The following is a 23,902-nucleotide window of genomic DNA, read 5'->3' as shown; positions in this document are numbered from 1 at the left end:
ACTTCTAAGCTCTGGCCTGCTGTGGTGCCAGGCGAGTCTTGTCTGGAGGATGAGCCTCGGGCCAGCGGGTAGAGCATCCAGGGACCCAGGTAAACACAGGCTTCAAGCGTGCTGCCTGGTGTCACCTCAGAATTCAGTGAAAAGGGGGCTTCGAGACCCAGATTGGGGGGAAGATCAGAAATTAGGATTCTCTGAGGGAAATAAAAAGAAACAAACAAGAATCCCAGAAATACCCGAGAGTCGTTTTCTTTGGGAACATTCCAAGGAAAAAACCCAAATTGATACCTGAGCAGCACCCATCATCTTCCCTTCCTGTGTTGTTTTTTTTTCTTAAGACACACACTCATCGTTGTCCACATGCTGTCTTCATTCACTTAGCCAGTGGTTCTCAGCCTTGGCTGCACATTAGAATCACCTGGGAATCTTTTTAAAATCCTGATTTCTGGGCCTCATCCTCCGGAAATTCTGTTTCTTTGTTATGGGGTGGGGCCACAACATTAGCAACAAAGACACAGAATTGCCAGAGGACGAGGCCCAGAAATCAGGATTTTAAAAAGATTCCCAGGTGATTCCAATGTGCAGCCACGGTTGAGAACCACTGACTTAGACAAACGGGTAACAAGCACCCTGTTCCTCTGAAACCTGCTCTGGTGCTGAAAGCGCCCTTAGCAGGGTCATTAGGACCTTCACCTCACTAAACCTGGCAGCCAGTTCTCACCTTTTCTCACCTGGCCTGGCAGCAGCTCTTGGCATGGTGGTCACTCCTTGATACACTTGCCTCACTTGGCTCCTGGACACCACACCCTTTTGGTTTTGTGCCCGCACTAGTTTTCTGTCGCTGCTCTAACAAATTACCACAAACTCAGTGGCTTAACCCAAATGTGTTGTCTTACAGTTCTGGAGGTCAGAAGTCAAAAATGAGTTGGCAGGGCAGCCTTCCTTCTGGAGACTCTAGGGAAGAATCTGTGTTCTTGCCTTTTCCAGCTTTGAGAGGCTGCCCATTTTCCTTGGCTCATGGCCCCAGTCAGCAGTCGCATCACTGGGGACCTCTCTGCTCTCCGACTCTGACTGTCCTGCCTCCATCTTTCAGTTTTAAGGACCTTCGTGGGTACACTGAGCCCACCCAGATAATCCAAGATAACCTCCCCATCTCAAGGTCCTCACCTTAATCACGCCTGCAAAGTCTCTTTTGCTATCTATGTGAAAGGCAACATATTCCCAGGTTCCAGGGACTGAGACACAGACTTTGGCGGGGTGCATCATTCCACCTACCTCACAGCCGACACTCCTGCTCATTACTCCTCAGTCGCCATCACTACTTTCTCTTGCTCTTCATTTCTAAGAAAAGTGCACAAAGCTAAGATGGAAGCACATGGTGTACGCTCTTCTGTACAGCTTCTTTCACTTGATACTATGGGAGATCCTGTGGTTTCTTTACTCTTGACAGAAACAGTCTCCATTGCCTGTTCTGTCCTAGACAATTCACAGGCTACAGAAGGGGGGAATGGGGATAACTGGAAAGAGCAGAGCCCGTGGGTTGGCCAGACCACATGCTGACCTTCGTGAGCCTCCTTAGTCGTCCCTCCAGGACATCTCTCCATTCCTACCCTAGTTTGGCCAGAGCACCATTATGCCCATTGTGGCAGCAACCCCTTAGGTAGGTCTCTTCCTGCCAATGCCTCCTGCACCCCACTGCCTGTGAACTTTTCTAGAGAACTTGGTTATGTTACTGCAGTACTCGTAAGTCTTCAATGGCTCCCCATTGCCACATCCTGTAAGTTGAGTTGAAATGCTATTTCTTCCACAGATCCCTGCCTTACCTCTCCATCGAGAAATGGTTTTTCTCCTTCTCCCAAATTCTCATAGCACTTTACCTGTACCCACAATTATAGCGTTCATAATGTTCTTCCTCATTTATTGTATTTTCACTGTGTGTCTTATCTTCTCTATTAACATAAATTCCTGAAAGACTAGAATTGTCTGATTCATCTGGTTTTCTCTAGGACACACTAGCACACTGGTGCATGCCAACAGGAACTAATAAATGTTTGAATAAAAGAATTAATGGGCTGCTTGGAAAACAGGTGTGTGCATGACTGAAAAGGAAAGGGGTAATATTGGCACACACAAGATACTTCAAGAAGTAAGATATAAAAGTATCTACTTCCTTCTTCGTTAAAAGGGTTGGGAGTTGATGGAAAGGATGGGAGGCCGTCAATCGAGTCACTCATTTCTGCCTTTCCCCTCAGTTATTTGCCGTCAGAGAGAGAGAGTTGGCAAAACATCTTCCACACCAGGCTGCTGCAGTTTACTCCTGCCCATGGAGAAGGGGAGAAGTGAAGTTAACCAAAGAAAATACCAACCGAGAGCCCTCATTGCTCTCAGAGCTGTGACCAGTCCCCTTGTGGCTGTCCGAGGCTGGATGCAAAGGCAGGAGCCGGGTTGCCTGACTTCCTGCTCTCTTTACTCCTTCCTGTGTCTTTTCATGCGAATCTCTCTACAGCATGTAGCCTTAGAACAGACCAACCTTCTCCAGTTGCCACTCATCTAAGATGGGCAGAAGGCTTCTAATGTCCGTTCTCCCCACCTGCTCTTGCTCACCAATGGAAAAAGAGCTTGGTCAGAGAAGTAAAATTGGAAAACAGCAAACTTGATGCTAGCAATACTTAGAAAGTTTAGCATTGAGAAATAGACACCTCAGACTCGGTATGTTTTGTCATGAAGCGTTGCCCCAAACATACTTATCCAAGTACTTTGTTTTCTTACCTTGATAGTATATTGCCAGATAGTTAAGTAGCAGTACCAGATAAGCAAATTAGGGGGAATTCGTTTTAATATATTTGAACTCCAATGCATATAGAATGTCTTAAAGTCCTATTATAGGAAAACTGATAGCCAGAAATCCTGTTGATGCAAAGCCATGTGACTACACACTTAGAGTGAATCACACAGTCTATACAAACTTGATTGATAATTGCCGAAGTGAATTAGTCATAATTTCTCCTTTAAAAGGAATAGAATTTAAAAGGAGTAGAATTCTAGTTCTCTACATTTTTTTTCTGTGGACAGTAGAACCTTATTTTAAAATGGAAGAGTTGTTTTATTAATGTTTAATATGTATACATTGCTTATTATTGCATGATGCTCAGATTTCCCATTGGAAAATGGAATCAGAGAATGTGGGGATCTCTAGGAAGGGCTAGTTTTAGTTTCATAGGTTCCAAATGTTAATAGTCTATAATAGCCTACTTAGTCACTAACAAGTAGTCTTATGTAATAATCAAAGTCTATGAAATGGGCATCATTTATCCACAAAGATTAAAGGAAGACCTCAAATTTTCAAGTCAATTCAAGGCCCAAGTTGGAGACTGGCTGCCACAGAGGAATGGGCTGATTAAATACAGCTTCCATGATCCTGTATCCATCACTGTAAACCAGGGAAAAGGCCAGACCAACTTGATTTAGTGCAGTGATGGCGAACCTATGACACGCGTGTCAGAGGTGACACCCGAACTCATTTTTTTGGTTGATTTTTCTTTGTTAAGTGGCATTTAAATATATAAAATAAATATCAAAAATATAAGTCTTTGCTTTACTATGGTTGCAAATATCAAAAAATTTCTATAGCCGAAACCGGTTTGGCTCAGTGGATAGAGCGTCGGCCTGCGGACTGAAAGGTCCCAGGTTCGATTCCGGTCAAGGGCATGTACCTGGGTTGCGGGCATATCCCCAGGAGGAGATGTGCAGGAGGCAGCTGATCGATGTTTCTCTCTCATCGATGTTTCTAACTCTCTATCTCTCTCTCCCTTCCTCTCTGTAAAAAATCAATAAAATATATATATATATAAAAAAAAAAAGTTCTATATGTGACTCGGCACCAGAGTTAAGTTAGGGTTTTTCAAAATGCTGACATGCCGAGCTCAAAAGGTTCGCCATCACTGGTTTCGTGGTTGCTTTCTCTTGTCCCAGGCAAGACCCTTTCGAGCGCCGCACGTAATGACTTGTGTGGGTTGGAGACAGGGCGCCATAAAATATCCAGTTGTTTCTTGAACCTAAGTGGTAAAGTCCTTGACTCTCAAGATAGAAGGTCACTTACAGTGAATCTGCTTTAAATAAAGACCAAAATGTTATAGACAATGGGGCAGGGGGGTGGAAGAAGGAAATTGATGATCTTTAAAAAGGAAACTAAAACTTCTTTTTTGTTTTTGTTTATTTTACTGTGGCAGCAAAATTCAGATTACAATTGCACGCCAATTCATAAGTTGAGCAAATAATGAATCAAGTAGTGTTTTTGTGCACTTGTGGTTTTTCTGATAAAATTGTATAAAGCATAATGTGACATTCTCAACTTCTCATTGGCTATTCATAGATCATAAAGATTAGCAAGAGTAATCCAGCCGACATGGCTCAGTGGTTGAGTGTCTACCTATGAACCAGGAGGTCACAGTTCGATTCCTGGTCAGGGCACATGCCCTGGTTGGGGGCTCAATCCCCAATAGGGGGCATGCAGTAGGCAGCTGATCAATAATTCTCTGTCATCATTGATGTTTCTCTCTCTCTCTCCCTCTCCCTTCTTGTCTGAAATCAATAAAAAAAAAAAAATTTTTTTTTTAAAGATGAGCAAGAGCAGTTAAGGCTTAAGGGTCTCTCTTAATCCTTTGATAAACAGGTCATTGTCTTTGAAGGCTCTCCTTGGTGACTACCTGTATTTCCATTTTAACTTTGCCAGATCCTTATTTGGCAATGAAGTTGTGAGTAAAACAGTTTTCTATAGCTCTCACTGACTTCAGAAAATTTTCTGTATTTTTGCATTGATTTTCAGTTGTACTTTACAGTCTGTTTGCATTTTGTTGCATTGATATCAGTCCCAACCATCACTTCGCCTCGGTGGACTGAGGGGACTTGTTTGAGTAGGAATGAATAGTTGCATGTGAAGGTGATTTTTGCTGTCCTTTGCAACTCAAATCTTAAAGGACTCAGATCCAAGAACACTTGGATAGCAATAAGCCCCGGACAACTAGTAGTAATACACCCCAGTGTGTATAGCCATTAACATTTTACAAGTATTTTCCCATATATTTCTATTTTGAACCCTTAAAGTCGGTGGGGTAGATGTCAGTTCTGCCATTTAATAGATGAGGAAAACAGTAGCTCTGGGAGATCCTGGAATTTGAGTCTCTGGGTGCCCACTATTTCCATTGCATACCCATTAGGGACGAATCTTAGGCATGAGATTAAACCATCAGGTCTTTTGCTTCTTGATTTATTATCACTCTTTACATATAAAGGATGTTTGTATATCCTTTTCCCCATCATATGTATCACTATCTGTCCTCCAGTTTTCATTTATCTTTTGACTTCTTTAATGTTTTTCCCTCCATGTAAACCTTTAAATTTTCCATGTAGAAAAAGATACCAAGCTTTATCATTCTTAGAAAGACCACCTCTAGTTTAAGAATGTTATACATTAAAAACAAAATATCTTCATATACTAATAGTTTTATGCTTAATGTTTTATTGTTTCTTTTTGCTCACATGTTTTGCCTATCTATGATTTTTTTGGTATAAGTAACAAAATACAGATTATTTTAGGTTTATATTTTTCCAAATGACCAACTGGTTATCCCAGTAGATTTATGAAATATTCTATTTTCTCCACTGATTTAAAAAACACACACACCCCAAAACACTTTCTCGCACATCAATCATGCACAGATATATTTTGGTCTATTTTTGGACTCTACTCCTTCCCAATGAAATACTCATTTTTAAAAAATTAGGTTTCGGCCATTAGGTTTTTCTCCTGTTCCATTCCAGCCAGGATTCTGCTCCCATCTGCTGCGTGAGAGAAAGTAAAGGGCGGCACAGGAGCTGAGTGTCATTTCAGGGCCATGTTGCTGGCCTTGGGGAAACACAGAGTGACTTTCAGGGCTGAGGCTGCCTGCATGCCATGACCCTGCGGTCCTGTGGCTGGAACAGGGAGGAAGCAGCTCAGGGAAGCCCACGCAGGCGACAGGCCCCAGTCAGCACGCTCACGGGAGGGTCCGAAGTGGGTGTCCAAGCGGTCATGGAATGGTAGGGATTTCAGCCGGGAATGCGGGCATGGGGAGGGGTGAGGAGGGAGCGTTTGGAAGCAGCCTTGCCGCTGGCACTCAGCATGCAGCGGGTCCTGTGTACCTTTCCTGCACTGTGTCCACAGCCTGTGGTTGGAGGAGGGGCCTGCAGGTCAAGTTCTCTGTGTGTGTGAACAGCCGGAGGCTAAGAGAGCAGGGAAGCAGCCGTGTCTGCTAGGGAACCTGCCACCTCTCTTGCAAAGCCCTGCAAATCTCAAACTTCTTGTTCCTCTGGCCAAGGGAACTGCAAACTTATCCCCTCAGCTTCCTTTCATCATAACGGCATGAGCAGCTTATTAAAACAGATCCTTGAGACCTGCTGGCATGATGAAAATGTCCTGCATCTTGATTTGGACATTGGCTATCAGGAAGCATATAACTGTCAAAACTTATCAAACTATATACACTGGAGACTAGTAATTTTTCCCCCATCACGATTATCCCCTCGATGCCCAGATCCACTCCCAACCCCCCTCCAACCATGAAGACTGTAATTTTTTAAAATATATTTTATTGATATTTAACAGAAAGGAAGGGAGAGGGATAGAGAGTTAGAAACATCGATGAGAGAGAAACATCGATCAGCTGCCTCCTGCACACCTCCCACTGAGGATGTGCCCACAACCAAGGTACTTGCCCTTGACTGGAATCGAACCTGGGACCCTTCAGTCTCCAGGCCGACGCTCTATCCACTGAGCCAAACCAGTTAGGGCAAGACTGTAATTTTTGAAGGGTGTCCCAAAATTCACGCAAGAAGTAATTTTGATAGAAAACACAGGTTTATAATTAAAAAGTGTACATTTTTTATTGATTCATAAAGTATACAGTATAGGGTTATGTACGGAATAGCATATCGGGTAAATGGCCTCCACGGCTTTGCTGGCACATACGCACTCTTTTGTTATTGCCTGAGCAGCCGCATTTTCGAAGAATGGTCCGATGATGCCTCCAGCCCAAAATCCGCACCAAACAGTGACACGTTGTGGATGCATTTGTTTCTCAACAATCACTCGTGGATTTTCTGAACCCCAAATGTGACAATTTTGTCGATTAACCAAGCCATCAAGATGAAAATGAGCCTCATCGAAATTCAGCCACATTTATGCAAAACGGTCATGGAAAATTTCAACAGAAGAGTGCATATGTGCCAGCAAAGCCATGGAGGCCATTTACCCAATATGCTATTCCATACATAACCCTATACTGTATACTTTATGAATCAATAAAAAATTTACAATTTTTGTGTTTTCTATCAAAATTACTTCTTGCGTGAATTTTGGGACACCCTTTATGATACGAAAATTATACCCATTTTTTAAAATGAAAGCAAACACATTTAATACATATTAGTAATCACTCTTAAGGATGTGACGTCATGACTACTAGAGTTAGATGCTGGTATACACAAATCTTTAAAGATTTCTTTTAAAAAGTAGTCGCATGTGAATGTTAGAACGTGATGTCGGGGATACAGGTACTCAAGGTGAGGTTCTTTCAGCTTGACTGTATGTTTAAACTTTTCCATAATAAAACGTGGGCGAGAATACCAAGTCGTTACATTGTGGACATCACTCACAGATATGTTCTCAAAGGATGAGTGGAAAAATAAAGTCAAGCAAAGCCACAGCACTGTGAAAGGGTATGTGCAACACGGCATCGCGTTTCCTGTGATACTGATTTGTTTCCTAGAGCAGCTGTAACCACGTACCAGGAACTGGGTGGCTTAACGCAACAGAACTCTGTTCTCTCGCAGGTCTAGAGTCTAGAAGTCTGGACTGAAGCTGTCAGTAGGGTTGGCCGCTCCCGGAGGCTCTGAGGGAGAATCTTCCTTTAACAGGGCCAGCCATCCTTGGCTCATAGATACGGCACTTCCGTCTCTGCCTCCAGCTTCACGAAGGTGCCCTGGAAGCTGTGTTATGTTTCCCAAAAAAAAGACAAAAACGACTCTAATAGTCACATAGATTTCAATATTGATGGAAGACGGTGTGAAACGTTTGATGTTTCACTTGAGTGGGAAAAAACACATGTAACGAAACTGAAGAATTAAGTCGAATGAGGATTGATATGTTATATGTGTATAAATAGATTCTTGGGAACCTCCCCGAATCAGTAAGATTAGAATCTCTGGAAGCAAGAACCCAGAAATCTGTGTCTTTAACAAGCACTCTGTGGGACGCAGCAGCACCCAGAGTTTACAGTCCATTGTTCTAGAAGCTAAGGGCGGAGGGAAACGGAGATGGAAACTGGAGGCACCCAAAGTGGCTCGGTGGTCAGGTCTCTGGGGATTTCTAAAGGTCAGAGTCCCAGTGTGGGGCTCGGGGGCAGAGCAGGTGTGCACGGCACTGGACGGGTAGCCCCCTTGTCTCTCCCCGCCTCCCACCTGCAAGAGGAGGAGCCTGGGTCTAGCTCTGGGTCTGGCTCTGTCTCATTGGCTGTGTGACCTTGTGTGAGTCATTTACCCTCTCCCAGTTTTGGTTTCCTTCTTCTCTGCGGGGTTTTGTGTGGCTACAGTGAGATCCGTAAAACAGAACATGTGTAGCTTACACTGAAACAGGATAATTACAAGCCCCTTCAGCCCCAGCTTCTGCTAAGGAAAGGTAGACTCCTGTTAGGTGGCGAGGATGGGTGTTTTCAGAACATCCATGTGCTCAGACCCTCTTGGACTCAGTGGTGACATTCCAGTTCCTCAGAGCTGCTCGGTCCCCAGCCTGGGCAGGCGGAGTCTGCATCGACCTGCTGCCCTCATTCCATCTTCACCTGGATAAATGCAGCCCTGGGGACACTCACCCTGCTCAGGGACAGACAGTCTCCAACAATGCGGCTGGCAGAGACACAAGTGGTGCCAGGGGCGTGCAGGGCTGCCACCTTCTCCCCACTGTTCCTCTCTCCATTTAGCTGCAAATATAGTGGGTGCCTCTTCATGCCCAAACTGCTATTGGTGCTGGGGATAAAACGACAATTGGTCACTGCCCTCATGGGGCACACCTGTCAGTGGAGGGAGGGAGACAGATGGGACAGCTGCAGGTGGTGTATATACATAAACATATACATATACATATTCTCTGTGTGCATATATTATATGTAACAGAATAGATCATATATATTCGAAGAGGGGGCTGTGACAGAGTGGCTTAATCTAATGGATGAAGAAGAGCTATCATAGAACTGGATGAAAAACATTCCAGTTAGAGGGAACAGGAAATGCAAAGGCTCTGGATATGGCATCAGGAATCCCAAAGGAGGCTCTGGTATTATTGGAGGCTGTGGGTTAGGGGAGCATGGCGTGGGTGAAGTGTGGCGGTAAGCAGAAGCCCTGCCTCAGTCGGGCTCATGGGTCATTGCGGGGGGGGGGTGGGGGTGGGGTGGGGTGGGGTGGATTTTATTCTGAGGATGGGGTGGAGGATTTTAAGTGGAAGGCTGACAGTTAATCTATATTTTTAGTTCGTTCTGGCTGCCATGTGGAGGGTACATTTGCCGGGAGCCGGTCCATGCTTGCTGTTACAAGGGACCTGGCATATATGGCATATTGTTCTTAATATGTTTGCTCACCTTCTTGGCACTATGTGTTTTAACCAAGGTCTCTGAGAAAGGTTGTTTCCCCAGGTAGGGATTTTCCCCTGAAGTTAGGGAGGGAATAAAACCTCTTAACTAAATGCCAGGCGGGTAATTAATCACTTTAACTATGAACAATCATGCTTAAGCTACATAATCTTTACTCCCTGGAATGGAGATAAGAAAAGCCCTAACCTTTGGAATAGAGATTGATAGGGTTGGAATCAACTGGTATAAATACAGATGGTAACAAGTCAGAACTTAGGAGACAGAAAGAAGACAGAACCTACACAGAACCTAGAGACAGAAGAACTTCACTGGAGAGAACATGGCAAAAGATCCTGGACTGAACCTGACTACAGAAATTGGCAAGAGAACCTGACAAGAACCTGGTGACTGAACCTGGCTGGAGAACCTGGACACAGAACCTGGCTGGAGAACCTGGAGAACCTAGCAAGAGAACATGGACACAGAACCTGGCTGGAGATCCTAACCAGAACTGCGCTGGAGATCCTGAATAGAACTTGGCTGGAGATCCTGGCTAGAGATCCTGGCTAGAGATCCTGGCTAGAGATCCTGGCTAGGCTGCTGATCAACTGAACGCTGTCTCTGTGTCATTCCTTCTTCGCCGACTCCGTCCACACCTTTGGGGACCCCTGGACCTGCGGGGGTTGGATGCCGGCATACATTAAAGGGGGTCAGGGAGGAAGTAGGAAGAGAACTAAGAGGCCATTACTCTTGTCCAGGTAGGAGGTAGCCTGGATGGGTGGCCATAGGGATGGAAAGAAGTGGATTGAAGTTGGAAATGTCTTGGAGGTAGAATCAACTTGCCAATGGATTAGATGTTGGGAATAAGGGAAAGAGATATTGTGATGCCAGGGTTTTGACCTGAGCAAGCTGATTTATGGAAATGATGAATACTGGGTTGGGAGCCCAGGTTTGGAATGGGGCAATGTTTGCTGCAGCCACATTAGGTTTGAGATACAATGAAACACCCAGGTAGAGATTTCAAATAGGGGTTGAATATATGAGCCTAGAGCTATGGTTTCTAATATGGTAGCCACTAGAAACATGCAGCTATTTAAATTCAATTAAAGTTAAATAAAATAAAGTTCAGTTCCTCCATTATACTAGCCCAGTGATGGCGAACCTATGACACGCGTGTCAGAGGTGACACCCAAACTCATTTTTTTGGTTGATTTTTCTTTGTTAAATGGCATTTAAATATATAAAATAAATATCAAAAAATATAAGCCTTTGTTTTACTATGGTTGCAAATATCAAAAAATTTCTATATGTGACTCGGCACCAGAGTTAAGTTAGGGTTTTTCAAAATGCTGACACGCCGAGCTCACAAGGTCCGCCATCCCTGGCCTCGCCACATTCCAAGCGCTCAGTAGGCACATGTGACAAGCGACTACTCTATTGGGCAGCACAGATAAGAACATGCCCATCACTGCAGGGAGTTCTGTTGCACAGTGATGGTCTAGAGCCGTGGCCCAGGGTCACAAAGCATTTCTCTCTGGAATAACGCATCCTCATTGGGTGGCTCTGGTCCCGGCGGCCGGCGTCCCTGTGTCATTCACGACATCGATGTCATTCACACTGGCTCCTTCTTTTCCTCTCTGCTTGCCCACACCGGATGGTGTGCTCAGTGATGTCCCTGACCTGCGGCCATGTCAGGGAGGCTCTGACCACCGGAAGGACACTTGTCCTGGGTTCAAGGACATCCTTCCCGGACCCGATGCTTATTACAGTGACAAGTATAAACATGGGTTGAATGAGGATCAAACATGGGGATAGGCCAGGGGTGGGGGACCTTTGTTCTGCCAAGGACCATTTGGATAGTTATAACATCATTCGCTTGATATAATTCACTGAATATAAATTTATGTGGCTCTGAAGTAAAGCTCCTAGATTTATTGGATTTTGAGTCCTGCCTGCGGTTGCCTTGGCAGGGCCAGACCAAATGATTTCGTGGGCTGGACATTCCCAGCCCCTGCTCTTGGCAATAGCTCACAGGAGACACCAGTTTTAGGGCTAGCTGTGTAGACTTGGCTGGTTTAAGAAATGGGCAATGGGTGTGGACGTTTGTCAGGTTAAATAAGAGTGGGAAACAAGGCACAGGCTTAGAGTCCAGCCGTCTTGTCTTCTAGAACTAACCGTGCACTGAGGCCAGCCAGTCAACCGCTATGAGCAGAAACATCCCCAACTATTTCTTTTTCAATCCTCACCTGATGATTTTTAAATTTTTATTGCTTTGACAGAGCGGGGGCGGGGGGGGGGGGGCATCAATGTTAGAGAGAAACCTCGATCGGTTGCCTCCTGTACATGCCTTGACTGGGGATTGAACCCACAACCTAGGTATGTGCCCTGACTGGGAATCAAACCTGCCACATTTCAGTGTAGACGGCACTCCAACCAACTGAGCCACTGGCCAGGGCTCCATCCTCAACTATTAATGGGAGAAAATTCCATGTCTTGGCAGGGGGAGGGGGAATTGATTGAGTCCATGTTTCTGAATCAGTATTAGTAGGTGTAGGGCAGGTTGTCTTTGTTGTTATTATTGTTTTGGTTATTGTCCAGTGACTTATATTGTTTTTGACTATTTAGTCATTTGTCATTTTGTAAACAATGATGAGAACAATTATTTTTCTTTTTTAAGTTATGAGAGTATAAAAGGAAAATTTAGGAATACTGTTTCTGGAATAGTGGCATATGAGGTCATTTGTCAATCAATGGCCTTGTTTTTCCTTTAAAGAACAGCAAAATACAGTATTTTGAGGGTAATTCTTCCAAATTGGAGTGTTACGTGATCGACCTGAGATGTGTTTTATTATGAAGGCTGGGTCAGGGAAGAGACCATCTATTTCAGGTGGCTTAAGTCTTTTCCTGTGGACAGCACATTCCATAAGCCTACCTGTGGTGCCTTGAGGTCTAAGTCCTGAGAGACCACCATCTGGAAGTGCCCCATCAACTCGACAAAAGGATCAACCCTGAGGAACTCGTTTCCTGCATGCTGCGGGGGCTGCTCATCAGCATTGAGACTCTGGTCCCACCCCTCCTACCACTGCATTGCCAGGTGGGACAGGAAGGCAGGACCCAGGAGGTGAGCCCCAGAGAGCTCCCCATGTCCACCAGACCAAGCCCAGGTCACCCCCCAACCCGGGGCTCCCAGATGGGATTGACCCCTCAGGCTGCTCCAAATCCCAGAGTCAGGCATTCATTGGAAAAAAAGCCATGTGTCCCCTTGGCCCTTGGTGGCCTCCTGGAAATGGTGCCCTCATGTGAGGTTAGACTCAGCAGTGGTTCTCAACCTTCCTAGTGCCGCGACCCTTTCATACAGTTCCTCATGTTGTGGCGACCCCCAATTTCATTGTTACAAACTGAACATAATTAAAGCATAGTGATTAATCACAAAAACAATATGTAATTATATATGTGTTTTCCGATGGTCTTAGGCGACCCCTGTGAAAGGGTCATTCGACCCCCAAAGGGGTCGCGACCCACAAGTTGAGAACCGCTGGGTTAGAGGCTGGAGAGGAAAGGACGGGTGTGGATGCAGATGGCCGGTCCATGGCAGGATCTGAGAGAGAATCACATCAACAGTCTGAAACCGTGTGGGCGCACTCTGGCGAGTTTTGAGTAATAATGTATTTTCAATCCACTGGCCCCCTTTTCTGATGTCCGGGATCCCCCACCTCTGCTGGCTTCTACTTCCGGTGACAAGGTTGCTGGTGATGTCATCCAGGGGGGCTCATTCCATGAGTCGAAGCAATGTCAGTTCCGAGGTAAACCGGGGTCAGGGCCCCAAGACTGACCTTCTTGTCCCGCTCCCGCGTCCCCTGAGTGGGAGAAGGTGGTCACGCTTTGCCTCTCTTCTTCCTGCCACGAGTACCGGGATGGAGGCTGGCAGAGCTAGGAGCCTTGTAGCCACGGTGGGCAGGCGAGGAGTGGCCATGCTTTGGGGACTCTGTGGCTTGTCAGTTGCCACATATGGCTTTTGTCTTTTTGTTTGTTTTGTTTTGTTTTGCGCACAGGGTTTATTTTAAATGTTTTAAGGATAGGATAGGCCACAGGACCTGGCTGGGCCTGGCTTCTGATTTGGACCTCGTCAGGCAGAGGGCGGCTTATTGGAAACGGAAGCAAGCAGCTCCTGCTGTCTTCATTTAACCCCAAATTCCTGGCTGCGGACAACAGCCAGCTCTGAGGAGTTTGCTCCATGGGGGCCTCAGCGGTGGGCTTCACACAGAGGCTTCTGGCCAAGGAAGGTTCTAGGGGCAGCTATGGCTCCAGCACCATCCTCCTCCTGCTCCTTCCCACCTGCCCAGGTCCTGTGCCACCCAGGCGTCCAGGACACCCAGAGTCCCCACCTTCTTCTGGGCCACCATGGGCTGAGGGCAGCTGGACACGGGGCCTGGGGCCCCATCTCATTTCAGAAAAGGGGTTTTCAGGCCAAACCCAGGCTTCGGCATAAAAGGCCATCTGTCCATCCCTCGGTGCCCAGCCCTGGCTCTCCCAAACAACATTCCTTTATGCTGGCTCCCCCGCCCCCCGCAGCCCCCGCCCCCCAGCACACTGCCTCCTTTCACCGCCTCTGTGGTCCGCTTGTTTGTTTGCCTTGCAGAGTGCAGGCTCTCTGTTGTTCTTCTCTTTTCTCTCCCCCTCATGTACCCTCCAAGCAAGCCCTCTGTGGGGACACAGGGTGTGGGCACTGGAGGGGGGCTGGGGTCTAAGGCAGAGTCCAGGCCTGGGGCTTGGAGTACCTGGTGGTCCTCCAGAGGGGGCAGCGGAGGGTGCAGGAGGTCTCAGCGGGGACAGCACTGGAAGGCGCTGGATGTCTAGCTCTCCCAGCCATCATCTGAGAGTCCTTGAATCAGTGACTTGGTCCCCTGTGCCTCAGTTTCCCCATCTGTGGAACCCCTTGGGGAGAATTGTGTTGATATCATTGAGATGCCAGGGTGGTAATGACACTCACCAGGGAGGTGGCACTTTGTCCCAGGAGCCACATGGCTGGAGCCAGGGGGTACAAAGTAGGCCAGGAGGCTAAAGAGGGCTGCGGTTTGCCTGACCCCCCAGTTCAGCCTGCCTCCCTCCCACATGGGGAGAACTGGGGAGGGACTTCTCAGGCCCTGCAGAAGGGCGGCAAGGCCACCTTGGCTCCAGGACAGGAGATAGTGGGCTGGGGAGGGCGGTCCTGGATGCCCCCCTTCAGGAGCTGCCTCTGCAGGCCTGGTAGGATGGCTGTCCTGATGAGCAGGCCCCAGTTTCTGACACCCCTCAGCCTCCGAGGAGAGGGAATCCTGTCTCCACGTCTCCCTGGATGCCTCCCGTGGCTGAATTCCTTCTCCCTCCGAGGCCCTGTCTTAATCCCCGGGGAGACTGGGTCAGGCCTGGGTTAGTTTGTAGGGCTGCCATAACAAAGAGCCCCTAATTGGGTAGCTTAGGCATCAGAAATGTGTGTCACTGTCTGGAGGTGAGAAGTCTGAGACGAAGGTGTAGACAGGGTTGGTTCCTCTGGGCTGCAAACCAGGATCCCTTCCAGGCCTCTCCCCTCCCTCCCCCCTCCTTGGGCTGCTCTGCTAGAAATCCCTGGCGTTTCTTGGCTTGTAGCTGCATCACCAATCTCTGCCTTCATCTTCACATGCCTTCTCTGTGTGTCTGTGTCTACATGTCCCCTTTTTATACAGACACCAGTCACACTGGGTTAGGGCCCATCCTCATGACCTCATCTAACCAATTACATCGGCAATGACCCTATTTCCAAACAAGGTCACGGCATGAGGTACGGGGTCTAGGCCTTCCACAGATGGATTTGGAGGGGAGGCCTCTGCACTGGGAAGTGAGACCCTGGAGGTAACTTCTTTGGAGCATGGCCTGCGTCTCCACTGCGATTCCTTCCCCTTCGTGGATTTTGTCTCCTTTCCGGACACCCCAAGGGGACGAGACCCAGTAAAACCGGCAGCCGCCACCCACTTCTGCTCCCTGACCCCCTGCTTGTCTTGAAGCCAATCCTCTCTGCTAGACTGGAGGGAGGAGGAGGCCTGGGGTCCCCCTTCATTGGACCTTGCTGGGGCTCTGGTCCCCCTGGTACCGGCCTGTCACCCCCCACCCTCACCCCCCAAGCATCTGGGTACAGCTGACCCTGCAGCCTGGTTGGCCCATGTAGGTGCAGTCTGGGATTCCATCTTTGTTTCTCTGTACCAACATCTCTAGAGAAAAAGTACTTTGTGGTTTTGTTTGTTTTTGTTTCTTGGTGCCTCATGCGTTAAGGAAAATGAATGTGAGCATCTCTCCTTGTGGAGATGAAGACTATGCCTACATGTTTGCTATGCAAACAAAATGGGTCCATATTAGGCACCACACCCCATCTGCCTCACTCATTGGTGTCACCCGCCCAACCTCTGGGGACAGAGCAGGAACTTGGGGTGCCCCTGCCAGAGAGAAGCGTCTTCTCGTTCCAAGAGGATGATCCTCAGGGGGCGCAGCATGTTGGTAATGGAGCTTGGCCGGAAGCTTTGTCCTGAATTGCAGCGTCTAAGACTAGACCCTGACCTTGGACTCTTCCCCTGACTCAGGCGGCCCTGAGTGACAGGGGTGTTCCATGGACTGGCTGGACCTCAGGGAGCCGGCGGGGAACAGCTCCTGGGTGCTCTGAGTTTGGGTGCGAGGGTGCTGAACACAGTGTGAGAGAGGCGTGCGGGGGCCGGAGCCCAGGAGAAGGGGCGGTGGTGGTAGCAGAGCCATCTCCACGAGAGGAGAGCAGGGCCTTGGCTCAACTGAGAGGAAATAATACCACGTGACCAGCCAGGCGCTGGCATTGTGCGGGGAGAAGCCACAGTTGGCGTTCCTGTCTCTCTGGCTTGTCTCCCTGCGGCTTGGGCTGTGGGTGGGGGTGGGGTACCTAAGGAGATCAACATGCCTTCCTCGCTGCCCCCACCTCGTGGCCCAGCATGTCTGGTGGTTCTCAGTGCTGAATGGGCAGCGCCTGCCTCCCAACCTCCCTCTCTCTCCTGGTACACGCAGGCATCGGCAGCTCTCCTCCGGCCTGTCCTGCCCACACTTTGGGGGCCTCTCTGGGGCTGGGTCCCCAGAGGTTAAACAGGCCACCATCTGCTCCCTAATGATAATTCAGCAAGTATTTGAGTGCTGATCTTGTGCAGCTCCTGGGGACCTCACAGCGGGGCCTCTGCCCTCACGGAGCTGCTATTCCAGCTTGGAAGACACTCCCAGGGAAACGTGTAGGATGCTTTCAGCCTGAGCGCTATCCACTCACCACAATCCTCCAAACAGCCACATGCCAGACCACGCAAGGGCTCCTAGCCAAGCCCCAGCCTTCCTTCCCAGAGTGGAGGGGCCGGAGGGCCCAGGGCGAGGAGGGGTCTTCATCTCTGTTTTTTTATTGTTGTTGTTTTTGTTTTGTTTGTTTTTTTTGCTCCAGAACAGGCTTCTGTCCCTCATGTGGACCCTCTAAGACAGTGGTTCTCAACCCTCTGGCCCTTTAAATACAGTTCCTCATGTTGTGACCCCAACCATAAAATTATTTTCATTGCTACTTCATAACTGTAATGTTGCTACTGTTATGAATCGTAATGTAAATATCTGATATGCAGGATGGTCTTAGGCGACCCCTGTGAGAGGGTCGTTCGACCACCAAAAGGGTTGCGACCCACAGGTTGAGAACCGCTGCTCTAAGAAAACTGCCGCCTGACACAGGTGGGTTGGACACCCCACCTGCAGCCACACCCATGAACACTTGGGCTGGCCATTCTTGTGAAAGCCAGTGTGTCTGACCACAGGATTATTCACTTCCCTCACCATGTGAGACTTATTCATCTGAAGGCATCACCCGGATTGATTCTCAAATACTGGAAAAGAGCACACGTCGTCTTCGCTTTCTGATGCTTTCTGGGTTTTAAAGCTCCCTGTGGCTTGCTTCCAGGGTCAGGAGAGTCTTTTAAATAATGCATTGTGGAAGTTTCCAAGAAACTTTTTTCCAAGTTTAAAGTTGAAGTAATACCCTGGTTCCCAGGAATGACCTTTACACACGTCTGATTCATGCATGGTGTTTGCTTGTGGAATTCAAGGGTGAGCCTGGCTCAACTATAAAATAAACACTGGGGTGTTTCCAGAAGCCTGGAAAACGTGGCCCAGATCCTGCGACTCCCAGGAGGACTTGGCTCCTGAGACTCCAGGTTCAGAGATGAGCAGCCCCTGGGTGGGAATGGGAGACCTTCTTCGGGAGGGTCTTTGTCCCGTCTGCATGGGGGGAAGGTGGTTGGGCCTTTTGAAAGCTCACAACTAGACGCAAGAAAAATAGTCAATGGAAGATGCATCAGAGGACACTTCCTGGTACCTGAAGGCAGTTCTGCTATTGGCAGCGCCGGCGTGCTGCCTGCCCTCGCTCTCCTTGAAGTCTCCTCCTGCATTGGAGGTGTGTGCAATCATGTGACGAACAGCCTGGGCTTCTGCCAGGGCGGGGTGTAGTCCCCATGAGGCCACCCCAAAAGCACCTTGTTTATATGGTCAGTCTGGGGATTTATTTGCCAAAAGCCTGTCACCCATGACATTACTGCCTGGTGGCTTCAGGACTTTTAAATTGTGATTAAACTGGGGCAGCAGCAGGAGGGAGGAGAAGGACGGGAGAAAGTGACCCCGACTTGCCTCTATTTCTCCCCTCTGTTCCTCGGGGGGCAGAGCCCCAATGGTGTTGGTCCACAAATACACAAAAATGTTTGCGTGAGAATGTTTACTTTCACATGGTTCATTACAGAGGGGAAATGAAACAGCCTAAGTGTTCATCAATAGGGGATTGGTGTCTAGTCGGCAAAGCTCAGTGGTTAACTTCTAGACCAGGAGGTCACGGTTTGATTCCTGGGCAGGGCACGTGCCTAGGTTTCAGGCTCGATCCCCAGTTGGGGGCGTGCAGGAGGCAGCCTATTAATGATTCTCTCTCACCATTGATGTTTTTCTCTCTCTCTCTCCCTCTCCCTTCCTCTCTGAAATAAATGAACATATATTTTTAAAAAAAAGATTTTTAAAAAGAAAGTGACAACTGTCTTGAGAGCATCCCTGACTGCTCTGTGCCGGGGATGGCAGCCTGTGAGCCGCTCCCCGTCCTCCACGTCCCTCACCCCACCTGGAAACTTTCCAGTTGAAGGAAAAAACACTCAAAAGTATTGTTTCCATTTTTTAGCCAACATCTCTCTGCAACGCTGGATTTTTAGTCATTTTTAAAGTAAAACCTTAGACCTGGAACAAAGGGAACATTTGATCTACTTTCTGTTACCCCTAGATTAGAGATGAAAGATGCGCCAGAGGACTCCAACCACCTGGAACCAAAAATAAACAATTATGTACAACTCATAGTCACAGAAGAAAATGTTAGAGTGTAATTCTTTTACATTAATATTTTTAAGTAGAATCTTTTTTAAAAAAAAGTCAATGTAGAGTTGCCAACTGCCCTTCCTTGGGAAGGACCAACTTTTACTCTGAAAGTATGCGTTTCCTACCTATTTGGTATTAAAATTTCCTTTTATTTTTTTTAATCCTCACCCTAAGACATTTTTCATTAATGTTGAGAGAGAGACATCAACAGGTTGCTTCCTATACACCCCCCCAAACAGGGATCGAACCCAAAACTTAGATATGTGCCCTGACCACAAATCAAACCCACAACCTTTCATTGTACAGGACAGCCCTCCAACCAAACGAGCCACACGGGCCAGGGTGAAATTTCCTTTCTTTTATGAAATGCTGCTGATGGTAATTAGGAAATATTTTTATTTGGCAAAATAAAATGACTGCAATCGCTTATCTGTCTAACGTACTTTTTGTCCTACTCGTGCCTGTTCTGGGGACTCGGCCAAAGGGCACTGAGAATATATGGCCCAAATTATTGGAATTTTGACCCCTGGTCCTGGACACTGTCCTCTCCAGCCCAGAGGGATGTTCTGAGTCGGCGTGTTGAGTATCCGGGGCCACCACTCTCCTCTAAGCAAACGCGCCCACCCATTTGTTTTCTATTTCCAAGAAGGGCCAAGCCCCAGCAGCCCAGCCCACAGCACTGCAGGAGTCCCTGGCTATCTTGCAAAGGTCTAGCACTGAAACATGGTCCACTTGGGGAAATATGAATGGAGCATTTCATAGCATCAGGAGCCCCTTCTAGGCACCTGGGAAAAGGACACAGTAGTTTCCCACCCTACTGGAATCCGTAATGCCATTGGACAAACGGGATAACTACCCAAACGTCCAAAGAGGACAAGAGGCAGGAAATCATAAACACCAACTGTTGCCATGAGACACGCGGAGAGTATGGTTTTCTGAAAGTTAGAACATAAAGAGATGTGTCTAGCCAGCATGGTTCGGGAAGAAACGCACAGTGGTCGAGAGAATATTCTGGAGTCTAAGCTCTCACTAGCTATGGCACTGCCCCAGGCGTAGGTCTCCTCATCTCTCAAGGGTAATAATCTTGCCTCCTTCAGACAGTTGTTCTGAAGATTAAAGGGCTGGATGCGGAGTAAGCATCCGTGAATATTGGGGATGTGCCCAAAACCGCTGTCATCCTCCTGGACAGGGTGACATTTGAGAAGGGAAATGCAAGGCATGTTTAGAAGGTGGAAAACCTTTGCTGCTGGCTAGAGGGAAATGTTGCAGTTAATCCAAAGGCTTAACAGGAAAGGCGTTTGGAAATGCAGGGGAAAGACTTTACATAGAGGAGGCTACAGGGAGCCGGGCTTCCTGTCCCTGCAAACCCCCCTTGCTGATCCCATTTCTCAGGCTTTCTCTGCTTCCCAGGGGCCACCGCCTCCCATTCATCACCATCCGGGTGTCCCAATCTTCCTCGCACATCTTTTGTGGCCCTCCAGGGAGCAGGCCCTCCGGGGGCACACAGCTCTCCACAGCACGCCAGCAGCAGCCGTCCATGAAGTAAGCTTCAGCTGGCCATGTGCTAAGAGGGCCAATGGGAGCTCAGTTCCCATGGCCTGAAATGTGGCCTTTCATGCGAGAGAGACGAGCCCATCTAGCACTGGTCCCATCACACCCGCTGGTCACACCTGCTTTGGAAGAGGAACGTGGACCACCCACTGTGCTTAGAGACCCTGGTATGTCCTAACAGAGTCTTGGGGAAAAGCAGATGGCAGAGGGTGGGCGTCTCGGCTGCCCGCAAATATGTACGGTCCTGCAGATGAAGGAGAAAGCGCCTGTGTGGTCCTAGAGCAGTGTTTCTCAACCTTCCTAATGCCGCGACCCTTTAATACAGCTCCTCATGTTGTGGTGACCCCAGCCATAAATTTATTTTCGTTGCTACTTCATAACTAATTTTTCTACTGTTATGAATCGTAATGTAAATATCTGATATGCAGGATGTATGTTCATTGTTACAAATTGAACATAATTAAAGCATAGTGATTAATCACAAAAACAATATGTAATTATATATGTGTTTTCTGATGGTCTTAGGCGACCCCTGTGAAAGGGTTGTTCGACCCCCAAAGGGGACGCGACCCACAGGTTGCCGACCAACAGGTGAGAACCGCTATCCTAGAGGGAAAGAACCAGGAGTGGTCGCTGCAAACCCGAGGCCGCCAGCCGAGCCAAGGACTAATGCTCTCAGAAAACAGTCAGACTGGAGGGAGTGGATGAGTGGGCTGCACCGATGGGTGCTGTGCCCCGTGCCAGAGGCGACCACCTTTTCTGCTGCTTCCAGGGATTTGTTTAGGTGGATGTACCCCAAATAGCTCTGTGTCTGCCCCTCAGGGGTGTCTGGAAAGTGTAGCACAGACAAAACCATGAAAAGATAAGGCACGTGAGGACCCCTTCCCTGCAGGCCCCAAAGTGAGCCTTCCGTCTTGTTGAGATGGTGGAGTTGCAGTAAGTGGGGTTGTGGGCACAGAAGGGTTGGATCACCCAACTTAAGAAAGGGGAAAATAACTATTCAGAAGGGAAGGAGAATCAAGAAGTCAGTGATCGGGGGCACCCTGGGGTATTTTGAGGGTAGGACAGAACTAGAAGTGGCAAGATTATTATATGACATTCATTTTGGACGCTGAGGGAGTTTCATTGTTTGATATACTATAAAGTTCTTCTTTGTCCTTAAGAGATCATCAGAGATACTTTTTTAAAAGAATGCAGGTATTAGCACGGGGACACAGACGAAAAATACCGAGATAACCCTGGCCAATGTTGCAAAGTGGTTAGAGCGTCATCCCAAGAACTGAAGGGTCTCCGTTTGATTTCTGGTCAAGGGCACGTACCTGGTTGCAGGTCCACTCCCTGCCCCTGATTGGGGCATGCTCAGGAGGCAACCAGTCGATATGTCTTTCTCACATTAATGTCTCTCTCTCTCTCTCTCTCTCTCTCTCTCTCTCTCTCCCTCCTTCCCTCCCTTCCTCCCTCCCTACTACTCTCTGAAAAGCAATGAAAAAAATATTCTCAGGTGAGGATTAAAAGTAAAATAATACCAGACCAAGGCAAGACCATGCAAGCTGCCTTGATTTGGGTTACTGATGAGTTTCCCTAGGAAATGCCAGTATCACTGTCACCATCAGGTTCTCTTGGTTCATCTGGAAGCAAAAATGTAAGAATCATGACAATAGACACCCCACTGGCTGCTCCTGGGTTCTTGCCGATATTCAGCTTCCAGGGCCTCGTCCGTGGCCACTAGCATCACGGTGTCCTTCAGTCACAGGGACTCAGAGGGCAGGCCCCCGGCAAATGGTCTCCCCACCCTTCCTGCGACAAAGCATGAGTTTTAGCTACGTGCCAGCCTGCCCTCTCCAGCCTCACCCAGTGACATCAGAGCCAGCTGGGACCATGTGATTTTCCTAGCGCATTCTGTTACCTTCTGACTTTGCCTCTTTGCCGCTGTGATTTAACCTTGAGCCCATTTGGGCACTCCTCTGCCAGTTTCACCGTGTGTGGCTACTGACCCACACATGGGAGTTCCTGGAGGGACCGTCTCCCTCGCTCTCTGCTGCCTCTCTTTCCTGTGGGCACATGGACCTCGCTGGCCCAGCCTGTGACCCATGGGCTCTGTGGAATTGCCAGGGAGGGTAGTCACTGGGCGTGGCACAGTGAGCCTGCCAGTGATTTCCTGCGACTCCCTCTGCCTGACACCTGCCACAGACAGGAGAGAGGCTGGCAGGGCCCTTCTTGCCCAGAACACTCCCACTAATAGCTCATTTTCCTACAGTCTCTCTGCTGCTGCTCCCACCCCCACCCCCACCCCCACCCCTGGATCTTTCTGCCTCTTGTTTTTGCAGAAATTATTTTTTTTTAAGGAGAAGAAAAATGTAGAGAATAATACCACACACATCGTTGTCTACCGTGTTCAAAATGTCCTCAGTACTATCCTTGGTCTCCGTCCACCCTGCCCCACCATGGGCTCTCACCACACCTGGCTGCCTGAACGTGGGGCAGCTGAGCTCTCTGCCCTCACCCACTGTGAGTCATCACCTAATCACCGCGTCCCTCCTCTCCCCAGGGTTCCGTGGAGAACGGGGCTGCAGTCTCTGCGGACACGCAGAAGACAGACCCAGCGATGGAGCCAAAGCTCAAAGCGGTAGACTGGGACAAGGTAACTGGCACAAGATGGGGTGGAATGGTGATCGGGGGCTCCCATGGCCGAGGAGAGGGTGTGTGGAGCCAAAGGCTGTAGTTATTTGTGACGCTTGCCCAGAAAGATGAGGCCGGGAAGCAGATGCCCACTGCGTACAAGCATCGCCTGGGTAGCACGTGTGACCAAGGCTGTGACGGGCACAGGAGAACTGTGCACGAGGAGGTTTGTGCAGAGCCAAGCCCAAGCGCCCATGGGAGGGTCCCCATGGACCCCTGACACCGAGAAGGGCACAGTGCAGGGTCAGCCGGCCCAGACAGCCAGCTTGACCGGTGCCCAGGCAGAGCTGCCCAGGCACTAGCAATCACTCGCAAGGGTCACTGGGGGACCTGCTGGGGCGGCGGGGGCCGAGCGAACTACCTGCGGTGTTTGTCTGCAGAGCCCGACACCAAACCTCCCTTGGTGTTCAGAGGCCAGCATCTCGGGGGGTTAGGCAGGCCCCCTTTGTTGGTCCCAGGTGGAAGGAACCTCTCCATGTTCTGGGGGGGAGGGGGGGCCCTGCAGGGAACCAGATGTAGGAGCCATTTCCCTCCAGCCTAGGTCATCGGACTGACCCAATGTCATTTTGCCTTTTCTTCCTGGAAAAGACACAAGTGGGTTATCCATACATGTCCCTGCC

General features: G+C 48.6%; 1 protein-coding gene across 1 annotated transcript in view; it reads left to right on the top strand.

The window, feature by feature from the left end:
- Nucleotides 1-23,902, top strand: part of FA2H (fatty acid 2-hydroxylase) — a 47,008-nt gene that overhangs the window by 5,197 nt on the left and 17,909 nt on the right. The window contains exon 2 of the mRNA XM_081108101.1: nt 23,152-23,244. Coding sequence (XP_080964227.1) covers nt 23,152-23,244 — 93 coding nt within the window. The remainder of the gene's footprint in view (nt 1-23,151; nt 23,245-23,902) is intronic.

This window comes from Myotis nattereri (genome assembly GCF_964212035.1).
Source record: "Myotis nattereri genome assembly, chromosome: 15".
NCBI classification, from domain to species: Eukaryota; Metazoa; Chordata; class Mammalia; order Chiroptera; family Vespertilionidae; genus Myotis; species Myotis nattereri.
The sequence above is the reverse complement of the archived record's forward strand: the minus strand, read 5'-3'. Positions and strand labels throughout refer to the sequence as shown.